Genomic DNA, 21732 nt, shown 5'->3' with positions numbered 1-21732 from the left:
GATGGTATTTTATCTCGTGCCGTCGAATGATCTCACCCAGCGGCTTCATGTAGATATTAAACAGGAGGGGGGACAGGATCGAACCCTGCGGCACCCCATAATTCAGGGGCCTAGGGGTCGATCTCTGCCCTCCGACCAACACTGACTGCGACCTGTCCGAGAGGTAAGAGGAGAACCACCGTAGGACAGTGCCACCCACCCCCACCTCCCGCAGTCGTCGCAGAAGGATACCATGGTCGATGGTATTGAAGGCCGCAAAATTGTTTCCTGCAAAAGCCCCCTCCCCTTTTGCTCTTCTTTTATTCCCTATGGGAGGGGCCATTCACCGTCCACCTGTGACTTTACTTCCAAGTCGACCTTGATTTCTCAGCTGTTCTTGTCTTCTGGCAGCTCTGTGCATGCGCCCACTGAGAACAGGCTCCAGCTGTTCCTCTGCCTCACTCTTGCCTAGCTCCAAAGGCAGCTGATCACTATCAGATGGCCTCGTCCCCGTCTCTGCCTCTGATGCAGAGCCCTCGTCCGAGCCTTCCCCAGCCTCCAGGACTGGCCCATGTTCCTCCCCAACCTCCTCACTATCCGACTCTGTTGCCAGCTCCTCTGCTGCTAGTAGGCCACAACACTCAGCCCACTCCTTTTCTTTCTCACGGACTCCCATCTTTCTGGCTGGGAACCTTGGGAGATGGAGTCCATCCTTAGGGTAAGAAAGAGCAGCGTTTGGTAGGTAGGCAACCTCCATTCCTATCTGCTGGTTTTCCAGCCATAAATAACTACAGTCAAGTGGCCAGGGATCATCCTTGGAAGCACCTGCAGGCCGGCTGAGCGCTAGAATTCATCAGCTGCTCTTCCCAGCACCCGATCTAGGGGACGAAGGATGCCCTGGTTTCTGTCGTTGGCCGCCACCTGGAAGAGAAATGCTGCTTTGCGGAACCATGTCGCAATTCTTTTGACGTTTTGCACCCTTTCCATTTTTCTGCCCCCCAGGATTTTCGGGCACTCACTGCGAGACGGACATCAATGAATGTGACCCTGACCCTTGCCACTACGGCACGTGCCGGGATGGCATTGCCACCTACACCTGCCTCTGCCAGCCTGGGTACACTGGGCGCCTCTGTGACACCAACATCAACGAGTGCCAGAGCCAACCTTGCAAGAACGGAGGCACCTGCCAGGACAGGGACAACGCCTACACCTGCTCCTGCCTGCGAGGCACTACAGGTAAGGAAAGGGCGGGGTCTTCCCTCTGGCCTTCCCACCAAAGGATGCAGCAGAGGCACCTCGGCAAATGATCTGGGCTGCCCCGTGTATTTCAGGTGAAGGACAGAAGCCTCGGAGATCTTTGGGGCTGTCCCACCTCTGGTAGTTCTTGATTATTATTTTTTGAGACACCTAGAATTCAGTTTTGGTCACCACGATAAAAAAAGAGGTTGAGACTCTAGAAAGAGTGCAGAGAAGAGCAACAAAGGTAATTAGGGGACTGGAGGCTCAAACTTAGGATGAACGGTTGGAGGAACTGGGCATGGCTGGTCTAGGGAAGAGAAGGACCAGGGGAGACAGGATAGGAGTCTTCCAATATTGGAGGGGCTGCCACAGAGAGGAGGAAGAGGGTCAAGCTGTTTTCCAAGGCACCTGAAGGCCAGACAAGGAACAATGGATGGAAACTGACAAGGAGAGATTCAACCTAGAAATAAGGAGAAATTTCCTGACAGTGAGAACAATCAACCCATGGAACAGAAGTTGCCTTCAGAATTTGTGGGAGCTTCATCACTTGAGACTTTCAAGAAGAGACTGGCTCTGTCAGAAATGGTGTAGGGTCTCCTGCTTGGGCGGCGGGGGGTGGGGGGTTGGACTAGATGACTTACAATGTCCCTTCCATTAATCTGTATATGTTTGAAGTTATGACAGATTCCTCCCCGCCCCCCAAAAGTACTGATGACCTGATTCCAAAGTTCTGATGTGGGGGAACTTTCTTAAAACAACCCTGGGATTTTTCAGAGCCCCACTCCCTGGGAAACTGAATACCAGTCTTTGGGGAGGAAGGGGGTGTTATGGTTTGGGGGTTACACTGAGATCGGAGCCCCCAGGAAGCCTCACAAATGCCTTCAGCTTCACTGGGTTCCTACCGCCACACCCTTTTCCTGTTCTTTTCCGAAGGGCCCAACTGTGAGATCAACCTGGACGAATGTGCCAGCAACCCCTGTGATTATGGCAAATGTGTGGACAAGATCAATGGCTACGAATGTGCCTGTGAGCCAGGATACACAGGTGAGAGAGGATGGGAGGGAGAGGCGTATGCATGGGGGTCCCCCTTCCCTTGTGGGCTTCGTGGCCCCTGAGCAGAGGTGGGATTCAGCCAGTTTGTACCGGTTCAGGTGAACATGTTGTTAAAATTCTGCCCAGTTCAGCTAATCCCACCACTGCCCCTGAGTCAGGATCCTCACTGCTTCCCCTCCTCTCTGCAGGGAGGATGTGCAGCATCAACGTCGACGAGTGTGAAAGCCACCCTTGCCATAACGGGGGCACCTGCAAGGATGGCATCAACGGGTTCACTTGTCTTTGCCCGGAAGGCTTCCACGACCCCATGTGCCTCTCAGAAGTGAATGAGTGCAGCAGCAACCCTTGTGTCCACGGGAGATGCCACGATGGGCTGAACGGGTGAGTGGCGGGCAAGGTTGCGCCGGGCAGGAGGAGCCGTTTGTGGTGGAAGCTTTGGGGGAATTGCTGGATGGCACCTCTCTTTGTCCTTTCTAAGTGTTTATCTGGTGAGACCGGTCTATCGGGGCAACCTTCCCCCTGGTGTAGCCGACAAAGCAAGGAGAGCCTGTGGCCTAGAGGTTAATAAATCTGCCTAATATGCAAGCGGACCAGGTTCGAATCCCAGAAGGGTATGGCTAGCTGATGAGAGCTGAACAGCTTGAGATAGATCTATACTAGTGTCCCTTTATTTCTTTGTCGGTACATTTAAATTTGTATTTTCTAAGGGCCCTGCTGGGCCCAGAAGCCTTTCAGGAAATCAAACAAGGTGGGAGGGGATTGCTACAGAGCAGCTTTAGATTCTCATTTGTTAAATTTTTTAATTGAAAGTCAGGGCAGGGGCCAAAGGGCTGCTGGGAGCAGCGTTTTTGACTCTGATGCACAAGTTGTCCTTGGGGGAGCAAGGATGGAGTTGGGTGTTTTGCTCAGGAACAAGGAAACGCAGTTTCACGCAAATGCTCAAACACAGAAGCTCACCCCCATCATGCTCTCTTAGCACAACCTACCTCACAGGATAGTTGTGCAAGGTAGAATTGGAAGAATGAGATGAAGCCCTGGGAGCACAGATATGATTGAACTCAATACATGTCCACTTTTATAGAATGTACACACTTTAAAAATGCACAAGGGCTCTCTGTAAATGTGGGAGTTGAGGTCCATGTTTCTTAAAAACCCCAAGGTTGGGAAACCCCAAGAACGTTTATAGAATAGAATAAGAAAATTGGAATGGAATGAAATGGAATGGAACGGAACAGAACAGAATAGAATTGAATTTAGAATCGAATCGAATAATAAATGTGGAATAGAATGGAATGGAGTAGAGTAGAACAAGGATGAATGGAATGGAATGGAATGGAATGGAATGGAATGGAATGGAATGGAATAGAATAGAATAGAATAGGGATGAATGGAATGGAATAGAGTAGAATGCAGTGGTGGGATTCAAATAATTTAACAACCAGTTCTCTGCCCTAATGACTATCTGGGTAGGTGTGGCTTGGTGGTCATGTGACCGGGTGGGTGTGGCCAACTAATCACTCATGTCGCTGGGCGCTTTGCTGTCACAATGTAATAAGGGTTAACCAGAGAGGCAGTTTCTGTAAGCAGGGCAGTAAAGATTAGGCTAGAAACAACACCAGAATGTTTCCTTCCTGCCTTCCTTACAGGATTAGTCCTGCAAAGTGGAAAAAAACAAAAGGAGATTTCTTCCAACAACCAGTTCTCCAAACTGCTTAGAAAGTTACCAACCAGTTCTCCAGAATAGGTGCGAGCCGGCTGAATCCCAACACTGGTAGAATGGAATGGAATGGAGTAGAGTAGAGTAGAGTAGAATAGGGATGAATGGAATGGAATAGAATAGAATAGGGATGAATAGAATAGAATAGAATAGGGATGAATGGAATGGAGTGGAGTAGAAAACCAGCCCAATCCAATCGTTTCATGCTTTGTCTTTTGTCTCTCCTGGAATCAAAGCTACAAGTGCAATTGCGACCCGGGCTGGAGTGGGACAAACTGTGACATCAATAACAACGAGTGCGAGTCCAACCCCTGTATGAATGGTGGAACCTGCAAGGATATGACCAGCAGCTACATTTGCACCTGCCAGGAAGGATTCAGTGGTAAGAATCTGGACTCCCCGCCCCCCTTCGCCCCTCCGAAACTCTGGTCAACTCATGACAAATTACCATATTTTTCAGAGTATAAGACACACCTTTCCCCCTCAAAATAGAGGGCAAAAATCTGGGTTCCACTTATACACTGAATACAGCATTTTTGGCCTCCCGAAACCCTGTCCCCTTTGCAAAAATGGCTATGCATAGCCTTTAGGAGGCTTCCAGAGTGCTCCTGGGGGCTAGGGAGGGCAAAAATGAGCAAAAAAGGGCCGTTTTTGCGTACCCCCCCAAACCCCGGGAGCATTCTACAAGCTTCCCTAAGCTATGCATATGCCCTTCTCCCCCCACCCCCCACCCCGCCCCGGCCGCGCAAATGAGGCATGCAGAGAGTTTGGGAGGCCTGCAGAGTGCAAAAACTTTTTTTAAAATTTACCTCTTCAAAATCATGGTGTGTCTTATACTCCGGTGCGTCTTATAGTCCGAAAAATACGGTACTCTTCTTTTATACATTGGTCTTCAGCTTAGACTAAGCATTCAAGGAAAGAAGCGAAGCTACCATAAATAAATGCTATAAATACTATAAAGTGGTATCACTCTATATACTAAAGAAATGATCCATTGGGTTCACCATATCAAAACAACTTACCTTCTGTGTAGCCAGAATCTGAAATTAACATTTAACCCAGCATGGGACTTAAGCTAAACGGTTTGGTTGAGATTGGCATAGGTTGAACTGATTGGGGTAGATTGCAGGGGTGACACCAAAATATAATTTTTATCATATTTCACCTATATCTTAAATTATTGTATTCTATTCCAATTTCATTTAGACTGTATTTTATTCTAATTTCATTTTAAATTGTATTTTATCCAATTCCATTTTAAATTGCTTTTATCAAATTTTTGTAACAATTTGTTTCTGGAACTCTGTACTTTGATATGGCCCAAGGACTAATCATTAGATAAAGGTTGAGATATAAATAAATACTATAAACCCTTGACTCAACTGGAAGGGTTTAGTTAACTACCTGTCCAAGAAAGAGTTGGCTTGGGTAGACAATCCATATTTGGGGAGGTGGGCTGTCAAAGCAGTTCATCTCAATTTGACCCCTCCAGCTTTGGGGGAAACCATCAGAAGGTCTATCTGCCCCACATTTCTCAACTTTGATCATTTTAAGACCTGTGGAATTCAACTCTCAAATTGGCTGGGGAATTCTGGGAGTAGAATAGCAGTTAGACTTAGACTTATATAGAAGTCCTTAAAAGTCGCAAAGGTTGAGCAACATCGGTCTAGCCCAGTGGGTCTCAACCTTCCTAATGTTGGGACCCTTTAATACAGTTCCTCATGTTGTGGTGACCCCCCCAATCATAAAATTATTTTATGTTTTCCGTATTTTTTTTGAAAACATATGTGTTTTCCAATGGTCTTAGGTGACCCCTGTGAAAGGGTTGTTCGACCCCCAAAGGGGCCCTGACCCACAGGTTGAGAAACATCGGTCTAGACTAAAAGTCTGTAGAGTTTCTCAGTCCTCCAGGTCATGGTTGTCCCTCCTGTTTTTTCAGGAGGCAACTGGGCTTTCTTGTTTTTTCTTTGAAGACGTTACACTTCTCACCCAAGAAGCTTCTTCAGCTCTGACTGGATGGTGGAGAATGGAAGGATTTATGTTCCTTGCAGACAAAGCTGGTCGTTTGCATCCTTTGAGAGGGTCATTGAGGCTACTTGGAGGTTTTCTCTGTGTCCTCAGCGTCACCTGAGTGGTGCAAATGGTTCCTGTAGCCTGCAATTTTTGTTTCCTCTGGAAATCCGTTTCTACACCCTTCCAAGGGTCTTCATCCCAAATTGCATAGCTAAATGCCTGTGGAGATTCTCAGTCCTCTAGGTCATGGTTGTCCCAAAGGTGCTTTTTTAAGGAAACAACTGGACATTCTTGTTTTTCCTTCTGAAGACGTTTCGCTTCTCACCCAAGAAGCTTCTTCAGCTCTGAGAGGGGCTCCATTCCCCACCATCCTCTCAGAGCTGAAGAAGCTTCTTGGGTGAGAAGCGAAACGTCTTCAGAAGGAAAAACAAGGAAGTCCAGTTGCCTTCTGAAAAAAGCACCTTTGGGACATTTTCAAGGTTGGGAAAGAATGTGTGGGTGGCTTTGGGGCCCCCCAGATGTAGGTGGGACCCTGCAGATTTCCTTCCTTCCCCCAGGACCCAACTGCCAGATCAACATCAACGAATGTGCCTCCAACCCTTGTCTGAACCAGGGAACATGCATTGACGACGTTGCTCGCTACCAGTGCAACTGCCTCCCGCCCTACACAGGTGAGAGAGCCAACGCTTGGAGGGGGCTTCAGCCAGAGAGAAATGTGGGGGTGTCCCAGAATAGCTGGGGTGGGTGGGAGCAGAAGAACAAACCTCCCACACTTCTGGTTTCACTGGCGTTTCTGTGTCGTGAAGGGAATTGGCCTCCAAGCCAACCGTCCCTCCTCGGTCTCTACTTCCAACCATAGAGATTCTGGCCACCAAACATCGTTGATCCAAAACAGCTGAGGGATCTCTGGGGGAAGAGGAGGGGAGGGGGATTCATCCACATTCTGACCTAGGCTTCCCAAAAACGCCAAGCAGACGACTCCTCCCAATAAAACCCCTTTTATTTAGGTTAAAGGGAATTCCTCTCCAGCAAAGTCTTTCCAGAGATTTCACAGCTACAGACCTTTATCAGGCTTGAAGAGCTGCCAGGCCAATATCTTCCAAACTCCATGCTGTAGCAGCAATTCCTTGGCTAGAAGTCAGGAACAGATCTTCACCCAAATGAATTGAACTCATTGCTTCCTGCAAACTCCCCTCCCCTTTTGCTCCTCTTTATTTCCTCTGAGAGGGGCCATTCACCGTCCCCCTGTGCCTTTACTCCCGAGTCCATCCTTGTTCCTTAGCTCTTCTCTTCCCCTGGCAGCTCTGCGCATGTGCACACTGGGAACATGCTCCAGCTGTTCTTCTGCCCCATTGATGTCTGACTCTGAAGGCAGCTGATAACTGCCTTCCATGCAGAGCCCTCCTCAGAGCCTTCCCCAGACTCCAGGACTGGCCCAGGTTCCTCCCCAACCTCCTCACTGTCTGAGTCGGCCACCAGCTCCGCTGGCCACTAGCCGGCCACAACACCACTTCCCTAAAATGTTCAGGGCAGTTGCTGAATTGTCTTTCCCAGACATAGGTAGTCCTTGACTTACAACAGGTTGTTTGTGACTGTTTAAAGTAACAACAGCATTGAACACATAGACTTATGACAGCAGTCCCTAAACTTTGTGGCTTGGAGGCCCGGCTGGGATGGGGCAGAAGGGAACTGGGCCGCATGAGCATTGAGCTGCCACCCATGTGCGCATGTGCACACTTTAATTTCTGCAAGCAGTGGGCTGGCGTGCACAAGCATGCACCTCCACTTGCACAGGTTGAGCTGCATGCGCATGGGTACACACTGGTTCGTTGCTCGCACAAGGTGTGTGTGTGTGCTGGCCCAATGCTCGTGCAGCCTGGTTCTGAATAGTCCGCAGCCTGGCAGTGGGCCACAGTCCTGGTGTTGGGGACCCCTGATTTTTGACCATTTCCCACCCTTATGACCGTTGCAGCATCCCCAGGGTCACGTGATTGGAAATTCAGTAATGCTTGGTGGCTGACTGGTATTTATGACGGTCACAGTGTCCCGCAGTCACGCAATCCCCTCTTGCGACTTTCCGATGAGCAAGGTCAATGGGGGAGCCCGATTCACTTAACAACCGTGTTATTAACTTAAACAGCTGCAGGGGTTTCACTTAACAACTGTCGCAAAACTCACTTAACAAGCGTCTCCCATGGCAGTGGAAATTTTGGCCTTGATTGTTGTGGTCGTAAGTTGAGGACCCCCATTATCTGATGCTCACTCTCTGAGCTCGTTTGCTTCCTGCCTCAGACAGGACCTCCCCCCCCCCCCTTCCCCGATAAGGAGACGTGATGGGAAAAATTCACGCGGAAGCCTCCGCTGTTTTCCTGCCTCCGAACGTTAGGATGGAAAGTCATGGGATTTGCTTCTTCCCCTCGGAGGTTTCCACCCACGCCCTTCTCAGTCACCCCACCTCAGATTTTCCCTCGGGCAAACATCCAGGCAGGGGTTGGACTCGATGACTTACAAGGTCCCTTCCAATTCTGTTATTCTGTTATTTATCTCCCACCCACCCCCTTTTGGGCAAGGAACCCTTTTCCTCTTTTTGCAACCTTCTCCCGCTGGCCAAAGGCCCCGCGCCCCATCCCCAGCGCTCGGAGAGGCTCTTTTTCGGCCCCTCCGGCCATTTCCTGCTTCCTCCTCCTGCTGCGCAAAACGGCAACCTCTGGACAATGGGAGGAAGTCCTAGACTTTCCTGCCTTGGCTGGTTGCTGGAGAAACAACCCAGGAGATTTTGGGGGTGGTGTGTGTGTGTGTTTGTGTGTGAGCCCAGAGAAGGTTCTGGAAAACAGAAAGAAGTCTCTGTTAGTAAACAGGAAAGGAAGGCTGGGCAAGGGGTTTTTCTCCCTGCCTCCTGGTCCAGGGGAGGGTTGCCCATAGGTGGCTCTGGAGGGTGCAGTTTGGACAACTGCCGTTCCTCAAATGTCCACAGTGTGGATGAATTCCTTCCCCAAGGAAAAAAGCATCTTGGAAGCTGGAAGAGACACCTACAACAATAGAGAAAAAAGGAAGAGAGGTGGAGTGGAGGGGAAGAGGAGGGGAGGAAGACAGAGGAGAGGAAGGGAGAGGAGAGAGGAGAGGGAGAGGGAGAGGAAAAGAGAGGAAGAGGAGGGAAGGAAGATAGAGGAGAGGAAGATGAAAGGGAGAAGGAAAGAAGGAGAGAGGGCAGGAAAGGGAAGAGGAGGAGAGGAGGGAAAGAAGAAAGAGGTAAGGAGAGGAGGGTGGAAGGGAGAGAAAGAGAAGGAGAGAGGGTAGGAAGGGGAAGAGAGGAGGAGAGGAGAGGAAGAGGAGGGAAGGAAGATAGAGGAAGATGGAAGGGAGAATATAGCAATAGCAGTTAGACTTATATACCGCTTCATAGAGCTTTCAGCCCTCTCTAAGCGGTTTACAGAATCAGCATATTGCCCCAAACAATCCAGGTCCTCATTTTACCCACCTCGGAAGGATGGAAGGCTGAGTCAACCTTGAGCCAGTGAGATTTGAACAGCTGAACTGCAGAACTGCAGTCAGCTGAAGTAGCCTGCAGTGCTGCATTTAACCACTGCGCCACCTTGGCTCGAGCGAAGGAGAGAGGGCAGGAAGAGGAAGAGGAAGAGTAGGGGAGAGGAAATGGAAGAAGGAAGGGAAAGGAGAGAGGAAGGAAGAAAGTAGAGAAGGGAGGGAGGGAGAAAAGAAAGGGAAAAGAAGGTGGTATCAAAACAGGTGAGGAATGTAAACAAAGCAGCCCAAATGGTATATTATAACCCCGTAAATGGAATGACAAATGCATAACGAAGGTAAAAAAGAATAATAACTATGTGGACGTATACCTATAATTGTATATAGAGAACAAAATATTAAAAACTTTTTAAAAAAGTCCCTTGGGGAGGTCCAAAAGGGAGATGGGGCTGGGAGCTTCTCATCGCCAGAGTCCATTGTGCAGGGATCTGTAGGAAGGTCCGTTATCTCCACTGCCTGACTTCTCACTCGCGCACACTTGCGCCCCAGATCCAGCCAAGGGCCTCCTGGGTGATAGGATGGAGCGTAAACGGCCTCCATGCCACGTCGGGGGCCCATGGGCTGCAGCTAACCCGATTTTTCTTTCCAACTGCAGGTCTCACCTGCCGGGAGGTGCTGGCGCCCTGCGCGGATGGTCCCTGCAAGAATGGGGGGCAGTGCAGAGAGTCGGAGGACTACGAGAGCTTTTTGTGCACCTGCCTTCCGGGCTGGCAAGGTACGAGGAAGGGGGCCTCGGGGCATTGCACGCACACCCACACTCACCCACACATCCTTTGGGGTTTCTGAGGTGCAACCGTTCAGGCAGCCAAGGGCAGACTTCGGAAAGACGATCTAGGGAGAGAAAGGGAGGGACATCCCGGAGCTGGTAGGGGGAGAATCTTGACTGCATTTTGTTGGAAACAATTGCAATAGAGCTTAGACTTATATGCCGCTTCACAGTGCTTTCTCTAAGCGGTTTACAGAGTCAGCCTATTTTCCCCAACAATCTGGGTCCTCCTTTTAACTGACCTCGGAAGGATGGAAGGCTGAGTCAATCTTGAGCCGGTCAGGATCGAACTCCTGGCAGTGAGCAGAATTAGGCTGCAATGTTCCATTCCAACTACTGTAACACCACGGTCCATCATTCCTTCCTTCTTTCCTCCCTCCCTCCCTCCCTCCCTCCCTCCCTCTGGTGTTAAATGGTATATCCCTGCTCTGCATATCTTCAGGCAGGTATAAGACGCACCTTTTTCCCTCAAAAAAGAGGGTGAAAATCTGGGTGCATCTTATATACTTAATACAGCATTTTTGCCTCCTGAAACCCTGCCCCCTTTGCAAAAATGGATGTGCCCCCCCCCCGCTCCCCAGGAGCACTCTATAAGCCTTCTAAAGGCTATCAATGCCCTTTTTTTGACAAAAAGGGGGCCATTTTCACAAAAAAATGAGCCATTTTTTGCTCGCCCCCCCCCCCCCCCGGAGCATTCTACAAGCCTCCTAAGGGCTATTCATGCCCATTAAAAAAAACGGGTTGTTTTGGGGAGGTTTGCAGAGTGCAAAAACTTTTTTTTTTTTAATTTGCCTCTTCAAAACCTTGGTGCGTCTTATACTCCGAAAAATACGGTACACAGCCTGGGAAATTCTGGGCATTGATATCCACCCAACTGGGAGCCTTCTGCATTTGAGCTACCGCACCGGCGTATAACACGCACCCCCCATTTTAACACAAAAATTTGAGTAAAAATTTTTTTCATTAAAAATAAATGACTTGGAAGCTCGGAACTTAATGTTGGATTAAAATTTATAACATTAGAACATGAATTATAACATTAACTCCTCTTAAAAGGCAAATATGAAATGAAAAAACACCTCTTTGAGCAAAAAAACTTAATCAGAATCACTGCTTTTTGGAAAACCAAAAACCTCTTCCTCATCTTCACTCTCTCCCTCTTTTTTCCCTTCCTTCCCCCTTCCTCTTGCCTATCAACTTCATCCTCTTTGTCTTTCTGCTCTTTCCCTCTCTTCCCCTTTTCTTCCTACCTCCTTCCTTCTCCCTCCCTTCTTCTTTTTCTTCCTTTCTTCTTCCATCTTCCTCCTTCTCCTTCCATTCTTTCTCCTTCCATCCATCTTTTCTCCTTCCATCTTCTCCCCCCCTCCCTTCTTCTTTTCCTCCCCCCTCCCTCCTTCCTTCCTCTCCTTCCCTTTCTCACACACAGGAAGGGGAGGGGGGCTATCTAGTCGCTTTCACAGCATAATTTCTTTATCTAACTTTTAAAAAACAGTGTGCAAATCAAACGAGATTTTCGTAACCTGCGAAGCACCAAGTTATATTATGTTGTTACAAATTCGCAGCTACTCCATTCTTTCTGATAGGGAACTACATTTCCCAAGATGCCTCAGGTCCTCAAAGCGCTGAACGCAGCTTTGCAATTGACTCCAGCGAGGCCTGGCAGCCGCCGGCTGGGGTGGTTGTCAGGGCGATGCGGAGCGGACGCGCCGTTTGTTACTGCTTCCAGCAATCAAGACGGACAAGGGAAGCGACTGAAACGGACGCTGGCCGCAGGAGAGCGAGGCTGCTGCCAGCCGTTTCACCTTGCGCAGCGAATTTGACTGGGTCCCGGGGCTTCTGCCGGGTGGCAGAAGCCCGGGACCCAGTCAAATTCGCTGCGCAAAGTGAAACGGCCGGCAGCAGCCTCGCTCTCCTGCTGCGGCTTCTGTTTCAGTAGGGAAGAAAACTTCCTTTCGCTTCCCGAATTTGACTGGGTCCCGGGGCTTCTGCCGGGCGGCAGAAGCCCGGGAAGCGAAAGGAAGTTTTCTTCCCTATTGAAACAGAAGCCGCAGCAGGAGAGCAGGGCTGCTGCCGGCCGTTTCACCTTGCGCAGCGAATTTGACTGGGTCCCGGGCTTCTGCCACCCGGAGTATCGGCGTATAACACGCAGGCAGGGTTTAAGCTTGCAATTTTAGTTTTAAAACTGCGTGTTATACGCCGATAAATACGGTAATTAACGGGGTTAAATAGTCATAAACTTAGATATCTCCAACTTGGGGTAACGTTTCCTTTCCAGACTGGGAAAAAAAACCAACGACGAATCCTCCCAGTCAGCAATGAATGGTTTTTACAGCCTGGGTGGAAATGCCTTTGAGCCTCCCAACCCCGAATTTTGATCCCTCCCCCTAGCTGCAGGAATTCCATTTTTTTATATGAACTGTACATACATGGAGACGGCAAGTCTAAACCATTAGCTGAAGCTTAATTAACGGTTTCTCAATCCCAATTGGTCTTCATTAGCTGGCTAATTAATTAAAAACCTCAGAAGAGCTCTGCTGGATTATGGTCCCATAGTAACCAGGCAGAAGTCCTCAAGTATAGAGAAAATTGTCTCTTTTTCCACTTCACGGTCAAACTAGGAATCGTGGCTACCTTTGTTCCGTCATCCTATCTCAGTAGGTGACTCTGTCTCTAATGGCTATAAACTCCACCATTTAAGTTCTTTCTGGCCTTAATGAATTAGTTTTCACTTCTCTTTCTTCCTGTAGTCTTGGTAGTCTGACCCTGGGTGTTTTCAGTCCTCACACGTATATGTTATTGCGGTTTATTGCTGTGTCTTAATTAGTTTCCTGCTTGATATTAATCAGTTCAGGCGTTTTATGGAATTTTTATTTTGCTCAAATCGATGTTGGGCATAAGTCATGATGAGGAGGGGCCTCAAGGTATTTTAAAGAGACAGAGGGCAAAGTTGGCCAAGAAGGAACAATAAATATGAGCCAGCAGTGTGTGGCGGCAGCCCAAAAAGCCAATGCAATCCTAAATTGCATTAACAGAGGGATACAATCAAGATCAAGAGAGGTACTAATCCCACTCTATAAAGCTTTAGTAAGGCCACATCTGGAATTCAGCATCCAGTTTTGGTCACCAGACTATAAAAAAGATGTTGAGACTCTAGAAAGAGTGCAGAGAAGAGCAATCAGGATAATGAGGGGTCTGGAGGCTGGAACATACGAGGAACAGTTGCAGGAACCGGGCATGGCCAGTCTAGGGAAGAGAAGGATCAGGGGGACAAGATAGCAGTCTTCCAATATTTGAGGGGCTGCCACAGAGAGGAGGGGTCAAGCTGTTTTCCAAAGCCCCCGAAGGCCAGACAAGGAACAATGGATGGAAAGTGACCAAGGAGAGATTCAATCTGGAAATAAGGAGAAATTTCCTGACAGTGAGAACAATCAATGGAACAGGAGATGCCTTCGGAAGTCATGGGAGCTTCATCCCTGGAGGCTTTCAAGAAGAGACTGGACTGCCATTTGTCAGAAATGGTGTAGGGTCTCCTGCCTGGGTGGGGGGTTGGACTAGATGACCTCCAAGGTCCCTTCCAACTCTGTTAATCTACATTCATTGAAAGAGAGGTTGCCTTCGGAAGTTGTGGGAGTTTCAGCCCTGGAAGCTTTCAAGAAGAGACTGAACTGCCCTCTGTTAGAAATGGTGTAGGGCCTCCTGCTTGGGCTGGGGGTGTGGACTAGATGACCTACAAGGTTCCTTCCAACTCTGTTTATCTGTATCTGTATCTCTGCCCTTCAGGGAAGAGCACACACTGAATGGTTTTAGAGATGAGCGAAGCGGACATTTCCCACAGTCCTATTTCTCCCTCTCTCCCCTTCCCTTCTCAGGGCAAACCTGTGAGATTGACATCAACGAGTGCGTCAAGAGCCCCTGTCGGAATGGTGCCACGTGCCAAAACACCAACGGGAGCTACCGCTGCCTGTGCAAAGCTGGTTTCACAGGGGACAGCTGTGAAACTGACATCGATGACTGTCAACCCAGTAAGAATCTCAGTGAGCCCAGGGAACAAACTCCCAGTCAGGGTCCGTCCCAATTGAGCTGGGAGGGGGGGGGGGCAGCCGGGCAGCCGATCTGGTGCCTTTCAAAACTGCTCTTTCAAGGGAGAAACCTGCCCCCTCCCCTTATCATCTGGGCGGGCAGGAAAGTCTCTCAGGCCAGCTGCTGGGGAAGGTTGGTTTGTGGGGGAAGGGGAAGAGGCTGTCTACCTTTGCAAAAGGGCTCAGTGGCTAAGACGCTGAGCTTATCGATCAGAAAGGTCAGCAGTTCGAGGGTTCGAATCCCTAGCACCGCGTAATAGAGGGAGCTCCCATTACTTGTTCCAGTTTCTGCCAACCTAGCTACTTGCATGTAAAAAATGCAAGTAGGAAAATAGGAACCACCTTTGGTGGAAAGGGAACGGTGCACCTTCGGCGTTGGGTCATGCCGGCCACATGACCCTGGAGAAGTCTTTGGACAGTGCTGGCTCTTCGGCTTTGAAACGGAGATGAGCACCGCCCCCTAGAGTCGAGAACGACTAGCGCATATGTGCTAGGGGAACCATTACCTGCCTTTGCAAAGAGGTGGAGTGGGGGCATCCCTTTGCTTCTTATTCCAGAAACCCAGGGTCATGGATTTAAATTCCTGGAAGGCAGATTCTGGGCATGCTAGAAGCAGGGACCCAGAGGCGTGGGGGGTCACTTTCGCGGGGGTTTGGGGTTGGGGTAGCAGTTGTTGAAGAGGGCATGGACAGGGATATTACTGCACTCCTTGGGAGAGCGCCCCACCATCCCCCTCCCCTCCTCCTGGTGCTGCAAATGTGATGCCAGTCTGCTTCTCTCTCCCCCCCCCCCCAGATCCCTGCCACAATGGGGGCTCCTGTTCTGACAGCGTGAACGGCTTCTCCTGCAACTGCCTGGCAGGCTTCCAGGGCCCCGAATGCCAGGAAGACGTGGACGAGTGTGCCAGCGACCCCTGCAAGAACGGGGCCAACTGCACGGACTGTGTCAACAGCTACACCTGTACCTGCCCGTCGGGCTTCAGTGGGATCCACTGTGAGCACAACACCCCAGACTGCACGGAGAGGTAAGTTGACCCAGAATGGGCCTTTTCAATCATGAGAATTTAAAGGTTCCAGAAATTCCCAGCCAGCCATGAACTCTGGGAGTTGAAGTCTACCTGTCTTCAGCTTGTCGAGGCTGAGAAACATTGATCTGGATGGGCCCGATGGATCGAAACAGACCCCTCCTGACCCTGATCCTTCCGTTTCATGTAAGGTCCAGCATCTCTGAAGCCAGGGGTGTGGGTGGGTGACTCTCTCTGTCATGGTAGTGATTTAACAGCGGACCAGGTGCTACGATGATGCACTGATGTAATGATGAGAATGAGTCAGGAAGGTTTTCAGCTGTTATCCCTTTAAGAGCCTGTATAATAATAAGAAGCCCTGTTAGGGTGTCTTTCTCTCGCCGTGTTTTTTTCCCTGCTGTAATTGCTGTTTCTTTGACTTATGCCTATAGTACATGTATGTATAGTATATGTTCTTTTGTAGATAAGACCAATATTTATTACGAACCTCTGTTTGCTGTTATTGCTCCTGGGTTGTCTCACCTAGCAAAGCTGTACGTACTCTGACGCTATCTTCCTCCCATCACTCAGCTCCTGCTTCAACGGGGCCACCTGTGTGGACGGCATCAACACCTTCACGTGTGTCTGCCCACCCGGCTTCACTGGCATTTATTGTGAGCACGACATTAACGAGTGCGACTCCAGACCCTGCATGAATGGGGGGACTTGCCAGGACAGCTACGGAACTTACAAATGCACCTGCCTGCAGGGGTACACTGGACTCAATTGCCAGGTAACCCTCAATTCTGCTTCCTGCTCCAGGTGGAATATTCGCTTTGGATTTTCAAGGAGGGGAGGCAGGCAGGCAAGCAGGCAGGCAGTTCTCATTCAGTGCCCCAACTGGTTCGGGCAATGTGGTAACTAAGCGAAGTGGTTGCTAGCCAGTCTCACTTCAGCTTTTCTTTGCTGTACAGACTTGCAAATGTCTCAAATGCAATGGTAAGAAAGAAATAGGAATAGAATAGAGAGTATAGCGTATAGACTAGAATATAGATGATAGAATGTAGAATGTAGAATATAGAATAGAATAGAATAGAATATAGATGATAGAATATAGAATGTAGAATATAGAATAGAATAGAATATAGACAATAGAATATAGATGATCGATGATAGAATATAGAATATAGCATGTAGAATATAGAATATAGAATATAGAATATAGAATAGAATAGAATAGAATAGAATAGAATAGGGATATGGAATAGAATTCTTTGTTGGCCAAGGCTGATTGGACACACAAGGCATTTGTCTTTGGTGCATAAGCTCTCATTGTACATAAAAGCTATAAGTGATAAATCATGGTCATAGTCATCATAAAAATACATTCATCATAAATAATAAAAGACAACACTTAGAATGAACGTGAATCGTACAAGGAAACCAAATAAAAGAGGATAGCTCCCACTTCCCGTCACCGTCAGCATCTCTCGGGGACCGTCCCTCTCGGGGGTCGCTCTCTGCTTCCGCTTAGCTCCAGCACGGGGGCAGCTCTTCTGTACCTTCACCCCATGCGCCGTCCTCTTCCCGCCTTCTCTGCAGAGCCTGGTCAACTGGTGCGACTCGTCTCCCTGTAAGAACGGAGGGAAGTGCTGGCAGATCAGCAATCACTACCGCTGCGAGTGCCCGAGCGGCTGGACCGGCCTGTACTGCGATGTACCCAACGTCTCTTGCGAGGTGGCCGCACAACGGCAAGGTGGGTCTCCTTCCTGACCTCAGGGGAACTTCCAGAACTCTGGCCAACTCCCCTTGAGGTCTTTTCCATGATGGGGACCCTCCTGTATGGACCGTTGGGTGAGTGGGGGATTGTCCTTGGGCCCGAGGCCACAAAAGGGCAAGGAACAAGAAAGGCTTGGGGCCGGACACTTTGGCCGGGTTGTTCTGCTCCCATCCCCCCTTACTACCTGCCCCGTCCCGGCCTGCCACACATGTCCGATGGCTTCCCTCTTGCAGGACTGGACGTGGCTCGCCTGTGCAGAAACTCTGGCCTCTGCGTGGACAGGGGCAACACCCACTTCTGCCACTGCCAGCCTGGCTACACAGGCAGCTACTGTGAAGAGCAGGTGGACGAGTGCTCCCCCAACCCTTGCCAGAACGGGGCCACCTGCACGGACTATCTGGGCGGCTATTCCTGCGAGGTAGGCTTTCCCGACTAGGAAGGATGCGGGCCGGTGGGTTTTCGTGGCCGCCGGGCATAGAGGCCGCTTTCAGGAAGGCAGGATTTCAACCTGCTGCTACCCAGGGTCAGGTTGGGGAGGTGCCTTGCGAGGGACACAAGGCCCTTCCCAAGTGACGTTCGGAGTCAGATGCCCTGGCCCTACCTGTGGCAGGACAGCCTGGCTTTGCTGCTCGCTCAGAGGTGTCTCCTCCTCCTCCTCCTCCTCCTCCTCCTCCTCCTCCTCCTCCTCCTCCTCCTCCTCCTCAGAAGTGTCTTCTTCTCAAAGTCTATTCCACATGATCTTCACTTATCCTTACTGAACATTTTCCATTATCTAATTAAATACTCTGTTCAATCTTGCCTATAGTTAGTTAATAATATCAGTTATTATAAACATTGTCCTCTATTAATCATAATGTTTACTTACCCTAATTCTTCAATATTCATTATTTAATTACACACTTATTTCATCATTATTTACATATCTTCCTCAATTCTAAATTTCTAACTTCTGCTTCTGTTTTCTGTCCATTGATAGGATAATTCCCAAGTTAAAAAGTATTCTGTTTCCCCCTTATCCTTAATTTTCAATGTTTAATCTATCCATTTCAGCACATTCTAATATTTTCTTTATTACATTTTCCTCTGTAGGTATATTGTCATTTCACCCCCAATTTTGTGCATATACAATTCTCGCTGCTGTTGCCACAGGTAGAATTAAATATGAATTTCTTTTATTATATTTCTCCGGTAAGAGGGAAAGTCTGTCTGCTTCTTCCTTTGCAGTGCGTGGCCGGCTACCACGGGCGAAATTGCTCGGAGGAGATCAAAGAATGTCTTTCTCATCCCTGCCAAAATGGCGGCACTTGCATTGATCTGCTCAACACCTACAAATGCTCTTGTCCCCGTGGAACTCAAGGTAGGAGCCTCCAGCAAGCCCGGCAGGGAGAGAGGATACTACAGGGGTGGGATTGGAAATTTTTAGCAATTAGTTCTCTGCCCAGTTGCTGGGTGTGTGTGTGGCCATGGGGAGCGTGGCCTCCTCTGCCTCCTCACGTCGGGGGTGGGAGAGTTTTCACCCTCCGCAGGATCCAGAGGCTTTCCTTGAGCCCCCAGGAGGGCGAAAATGGCCTCTCCCGGGTTCCGGAAGCCCTCCGGAAGCTGGAAATGGGCCCGTTTCCGGAGTTCCAGAACTTCCGGGTGGTGTGTTTTGCCTCTGTGTGGGTCCTGTACTTAACCTGGCATGATGAACGGGCCATGTGGAGACTCCTGGGAAGGGCAGTTTGGGCGGGGCCAGCCAGTCCTTGCAACAACCAGTTCGGCGGACCAGTCCGAACCGGCTGAATCCCACCCCTGGATCTAGAGCCTTGCTCAGCTCGGCTGATCGGTTCCTGCAGGACTGAGTCAAAACAGTCAAACAGTCTCTGCCACTTTGACTTCTTTTGGCTCCGCCCCTGTGTGGAAACCAGCTCGGTTTGGATCCCATTTCTGGGTTCGGCTTTTTGCAGATTGAGAAGGGAGGGGGGCTAAGGTGGAGGGGAGGGGGCTGCATCTTAGGAGTTTGGGTCTGTGTCCCCAAATTGGGAGAGGTGAGGTCTGTCTCCCTCTGGTGGTGAGAGTTGACCATGCACCTTTTCAAAATTGGATAACTTATTTGTCCAAGATGGTTATGAGGGGGTTGGACTAGGAGACCTTCAAGGTCCCTTCCAGCCCCAGGATCCTGTCAATTAATTTGGTTTCCTCCACTGGGGTTCCAGTAATGCGTAAAGGCTGCGGGGGAAACAAATTGGGTGAGATGGTAGCCTGGAGTCGAAGAGAGCAGCTGATTTTAGTTTGATATACAAAGAAAAGCTGGGTTGGACCTAACTTGTATTTGGATGGGAGACTACCAGGGGATCCCAGGGACGTAGGCAAGAGCTGAGGTGGCGCAGTGGTTAGAGTGCAGGACTGCAGGCTCCTTCTGCTGCCTGCCGGCTGCCTGCAATTTGGCAGTTCGAATCTGACCAGGCTCAAGGTTGACCCAGCCTTCCGGTCAGGGTTCCAAATAGCATCCAAAAGTAAATCAGAATCCAAGGCAAAATATTCCTCAAAATTCCCATTTATGAAGAGAGCCATGTTGGCACATCTGGGAAAACCCGAATCTGAAAGCTTCTCGGTTTCCCCCACTAGAGTGCAAAGTTCAAGATCTTGCCCAACACAAGTCCATCCCATGGTCCAATCTCCCACTGCCATGCTGGCAGTTCCACCCATCCAGTTCCAGTCAGGTGCAGAGGTACAAAGACAAAGGATGACCTTGGCTTTCTAGGAAGAATTTTGTTATGGCTACATATCATCTAACTCTATACAATCCCCCTCCCATTTTCCCACAAGAGTAAATGCATAGTAGAACAATAGAAAGTGTGGCAGGCCAAAGACCCAAAAGAAAAGATGGCTGCAGTCCTGACACTTGGGAGGTGGGTAAAATGAGGACCCAGATTGTTGGGGGCTGACTCTGTAAACCGCTTAGAGAGGGCTGGAAAGCACTGTGAAGCGGTAGATAAGTGCTATTACTATCCCGGGAAAAAGCAAGGGGAATGCACTTCTCCATTGCCACTAAAAAGACATGGAAAAATCGTTGGGCCAGTTTGGGCTCAAGCGTGGACAATTGGCCACTTACACTTGGTATTCCAGTGTTTCCCAACCTCGCCAGCTTAACGACTTCAGCTCCCAGAATTCTGCTGGCTGGAGAATCCTGGAAGTTGAAGGCCCCCCACCCTGAAGCTGCTGAGGAAGGGAAAACACGACATTCCTCGGCTCTCCCAAAATAGGGAGGCTGAGAGTTGGTTTTACGTGGTGGCTGGTAAGCCTCAGAAATGAAGCAGTGCATAAATAAATGGGGAGGTGAACTGATTGGCTCCCCTTCACACACTCCCCAGGCGTCCACTGCGAGATCAACATTGATGACTGCAGCCCTGCCACCGACCCCCGGAGCCAGACCCCCAAGTGCTTCAACCACGGAAAGTGCATTGACAAGGTGGGGGGCTACAGCTGCATCTGCCTGCCAGGCTTTGTTGGGGAGCGCTGTGAGGGGGACGTCAACGAGTGCCTCTCGAACCCCTGCGACCCGCGAGGGACCCAGAACTGTGTGCAGAGAGTCAACGATTACAAGTGTGAATGCCGCCCGGGATACACAGGTGAGGGCCAAGGGCAAGTTGGGCTAAAAAAGTTGGGTTCTGGACAGGAGGGCAGCATCCTCCCTCCCTCCTTTCCTTCCTCTTATTCTCAATTCCTTTCTTCCTTCTCATTTCCTTCTTTCCTCTCTTTCTCATTTTCTTCCTTCATTCCTTCCTTCCTTCCTTCCTTCCTCTCATTCTCAATTCCTTTCTTCCTTCTTCCTTCTCATTACCTTCCTTCCTTCCTATCATTCTCATTTTCTTCCTTCCTTCTCATTTCTTTCCTTCCTCATTCTCATTTTCTTCCTTCCTTCCTTCCTTCTTTCTTCCTTCCTCTCATTCTCAATTCCTTCCTTCTTCCTTCTTGTTTCCTTCCTTCTTCCTTCTCATTTCTTTCTTTCCTTCCTTCCTCTCATTCTCATTTCCTTTCTTCCATCCCTCCCTTCTTCCTTCTACATTCTCGTTTCCTTCCTTTCTCTCATTCTCATTTCCCTCCTTCCTTTCATTCACCTTTTCTTCCTTCTTTCCTTCCTTCTTCTCATTCTCAATTCCTTCCTTCCGTCCTTCCGTCCTTCCCTCCTCATTCTCAATTCCTTCCTTCTCATTTCTTTCCTTCCTCTCATTCTCATTTCTTTCCTTCCTTCCTTCCTTCCTTCCTTCCTTCCTTCCTTCCTTCCTTCCTCTCATTCTCATTTCCTTTCTTTCATCCTCCCTTCTTCCTTCTACATTCTCATTTCCTTCCTCTCATTCTCAATTCCTTCCTTCTTCCTTCTTATTTCCTTCCTTCCTCTCATTCTCATTTCCTTTCTTTCATCCTCCCTTCTTCCTTCTACATTCTCATTTCCTTCCTCTCATTCTCAATTCCTTCCTTCCTTCTTCCTTCTTATTTCCTTCCTTCCTCTCATTCTCATTTCTTTCTTTCCTTCCTTCCTTCCTTCCTCATTCTCATTTACTTTCTTTCATCCGCCCTTCT

At 49.2% G+C, this 21732-nt stretch overlaps 1 protein-coding gene across 1 annotated transcript in view; it reads left to right on the top strand.

Moving 5' to 3' along the window:
* The window catches only part of NOTCH1 (notch receptor 1), a 115774-nt gene that overhangs the window by 74371 nt on the left and 19671 nt on the right, over positions 1 to 21732 (top strand). Inside the window, exons 11-23 of the mRNA XM_032232766.1 lie at positions 982 to 1215; positions 2152 to 2262; positions 2460 to 2652; positions 4225 to 4370; positions 6559 to 6672; positions 10137 to 10256; positions 14177 to 14329; positions 15182 to 15410; positions 15981 to 16182; positions 16992 to 17145; positions 17403 to 17587; positions 18394 to 18526; positions 20523 to 20780. Of these exons, the coding sequence (XP_032088657.1) occupies positions 982 to 1215; positions 2152 to 2262; positions 2460 to 2652; positions 4225 to 4370; positions 6559 to 6672; positions 10137 to 10256; positions 14177 to 14329; positions 15182 to 15410; positions 15981 to 16182; positions 16992 to 17145; positions 17403 to 17587; positions 18394 to 18526; positions 20523 to 20780 (2232 nt within the window). The remainder of the gene's footprint in view (positions 1 to 981; positions 1216 to 2151; positions 2263 to 2459; positions 2653 to 4224; positions 4371 to 6558; positions 6673 to 10136; positions 10257 to 14176; positions 14330 to 15181; positions 15411 to 15980; positions 16183 to 16991; positions 17146 to 17402; positions 17588 to 18393; positions 18527 to 20522; positions 20781 to 21732) is intronic.

The sequence above is a fragment of the Thamnophis elegans genome, chromosome 16 (assembly GCF_009769535.1).
Source record: "Thamnophis elegans isolate rThaEle1 chromosome 16, rThaEle1.pri, whole genome shotgun sequence".
Classification (NCBI taxonomy): Eukaryota; Metazoa; Chordata; class Lepidosauria; order Squamata; family Colubridae; genus Thamnophis; species Thamnophis elegans.
This window is presented reverse-complemented; position numbering and strand designations above follow the sequence as displayed.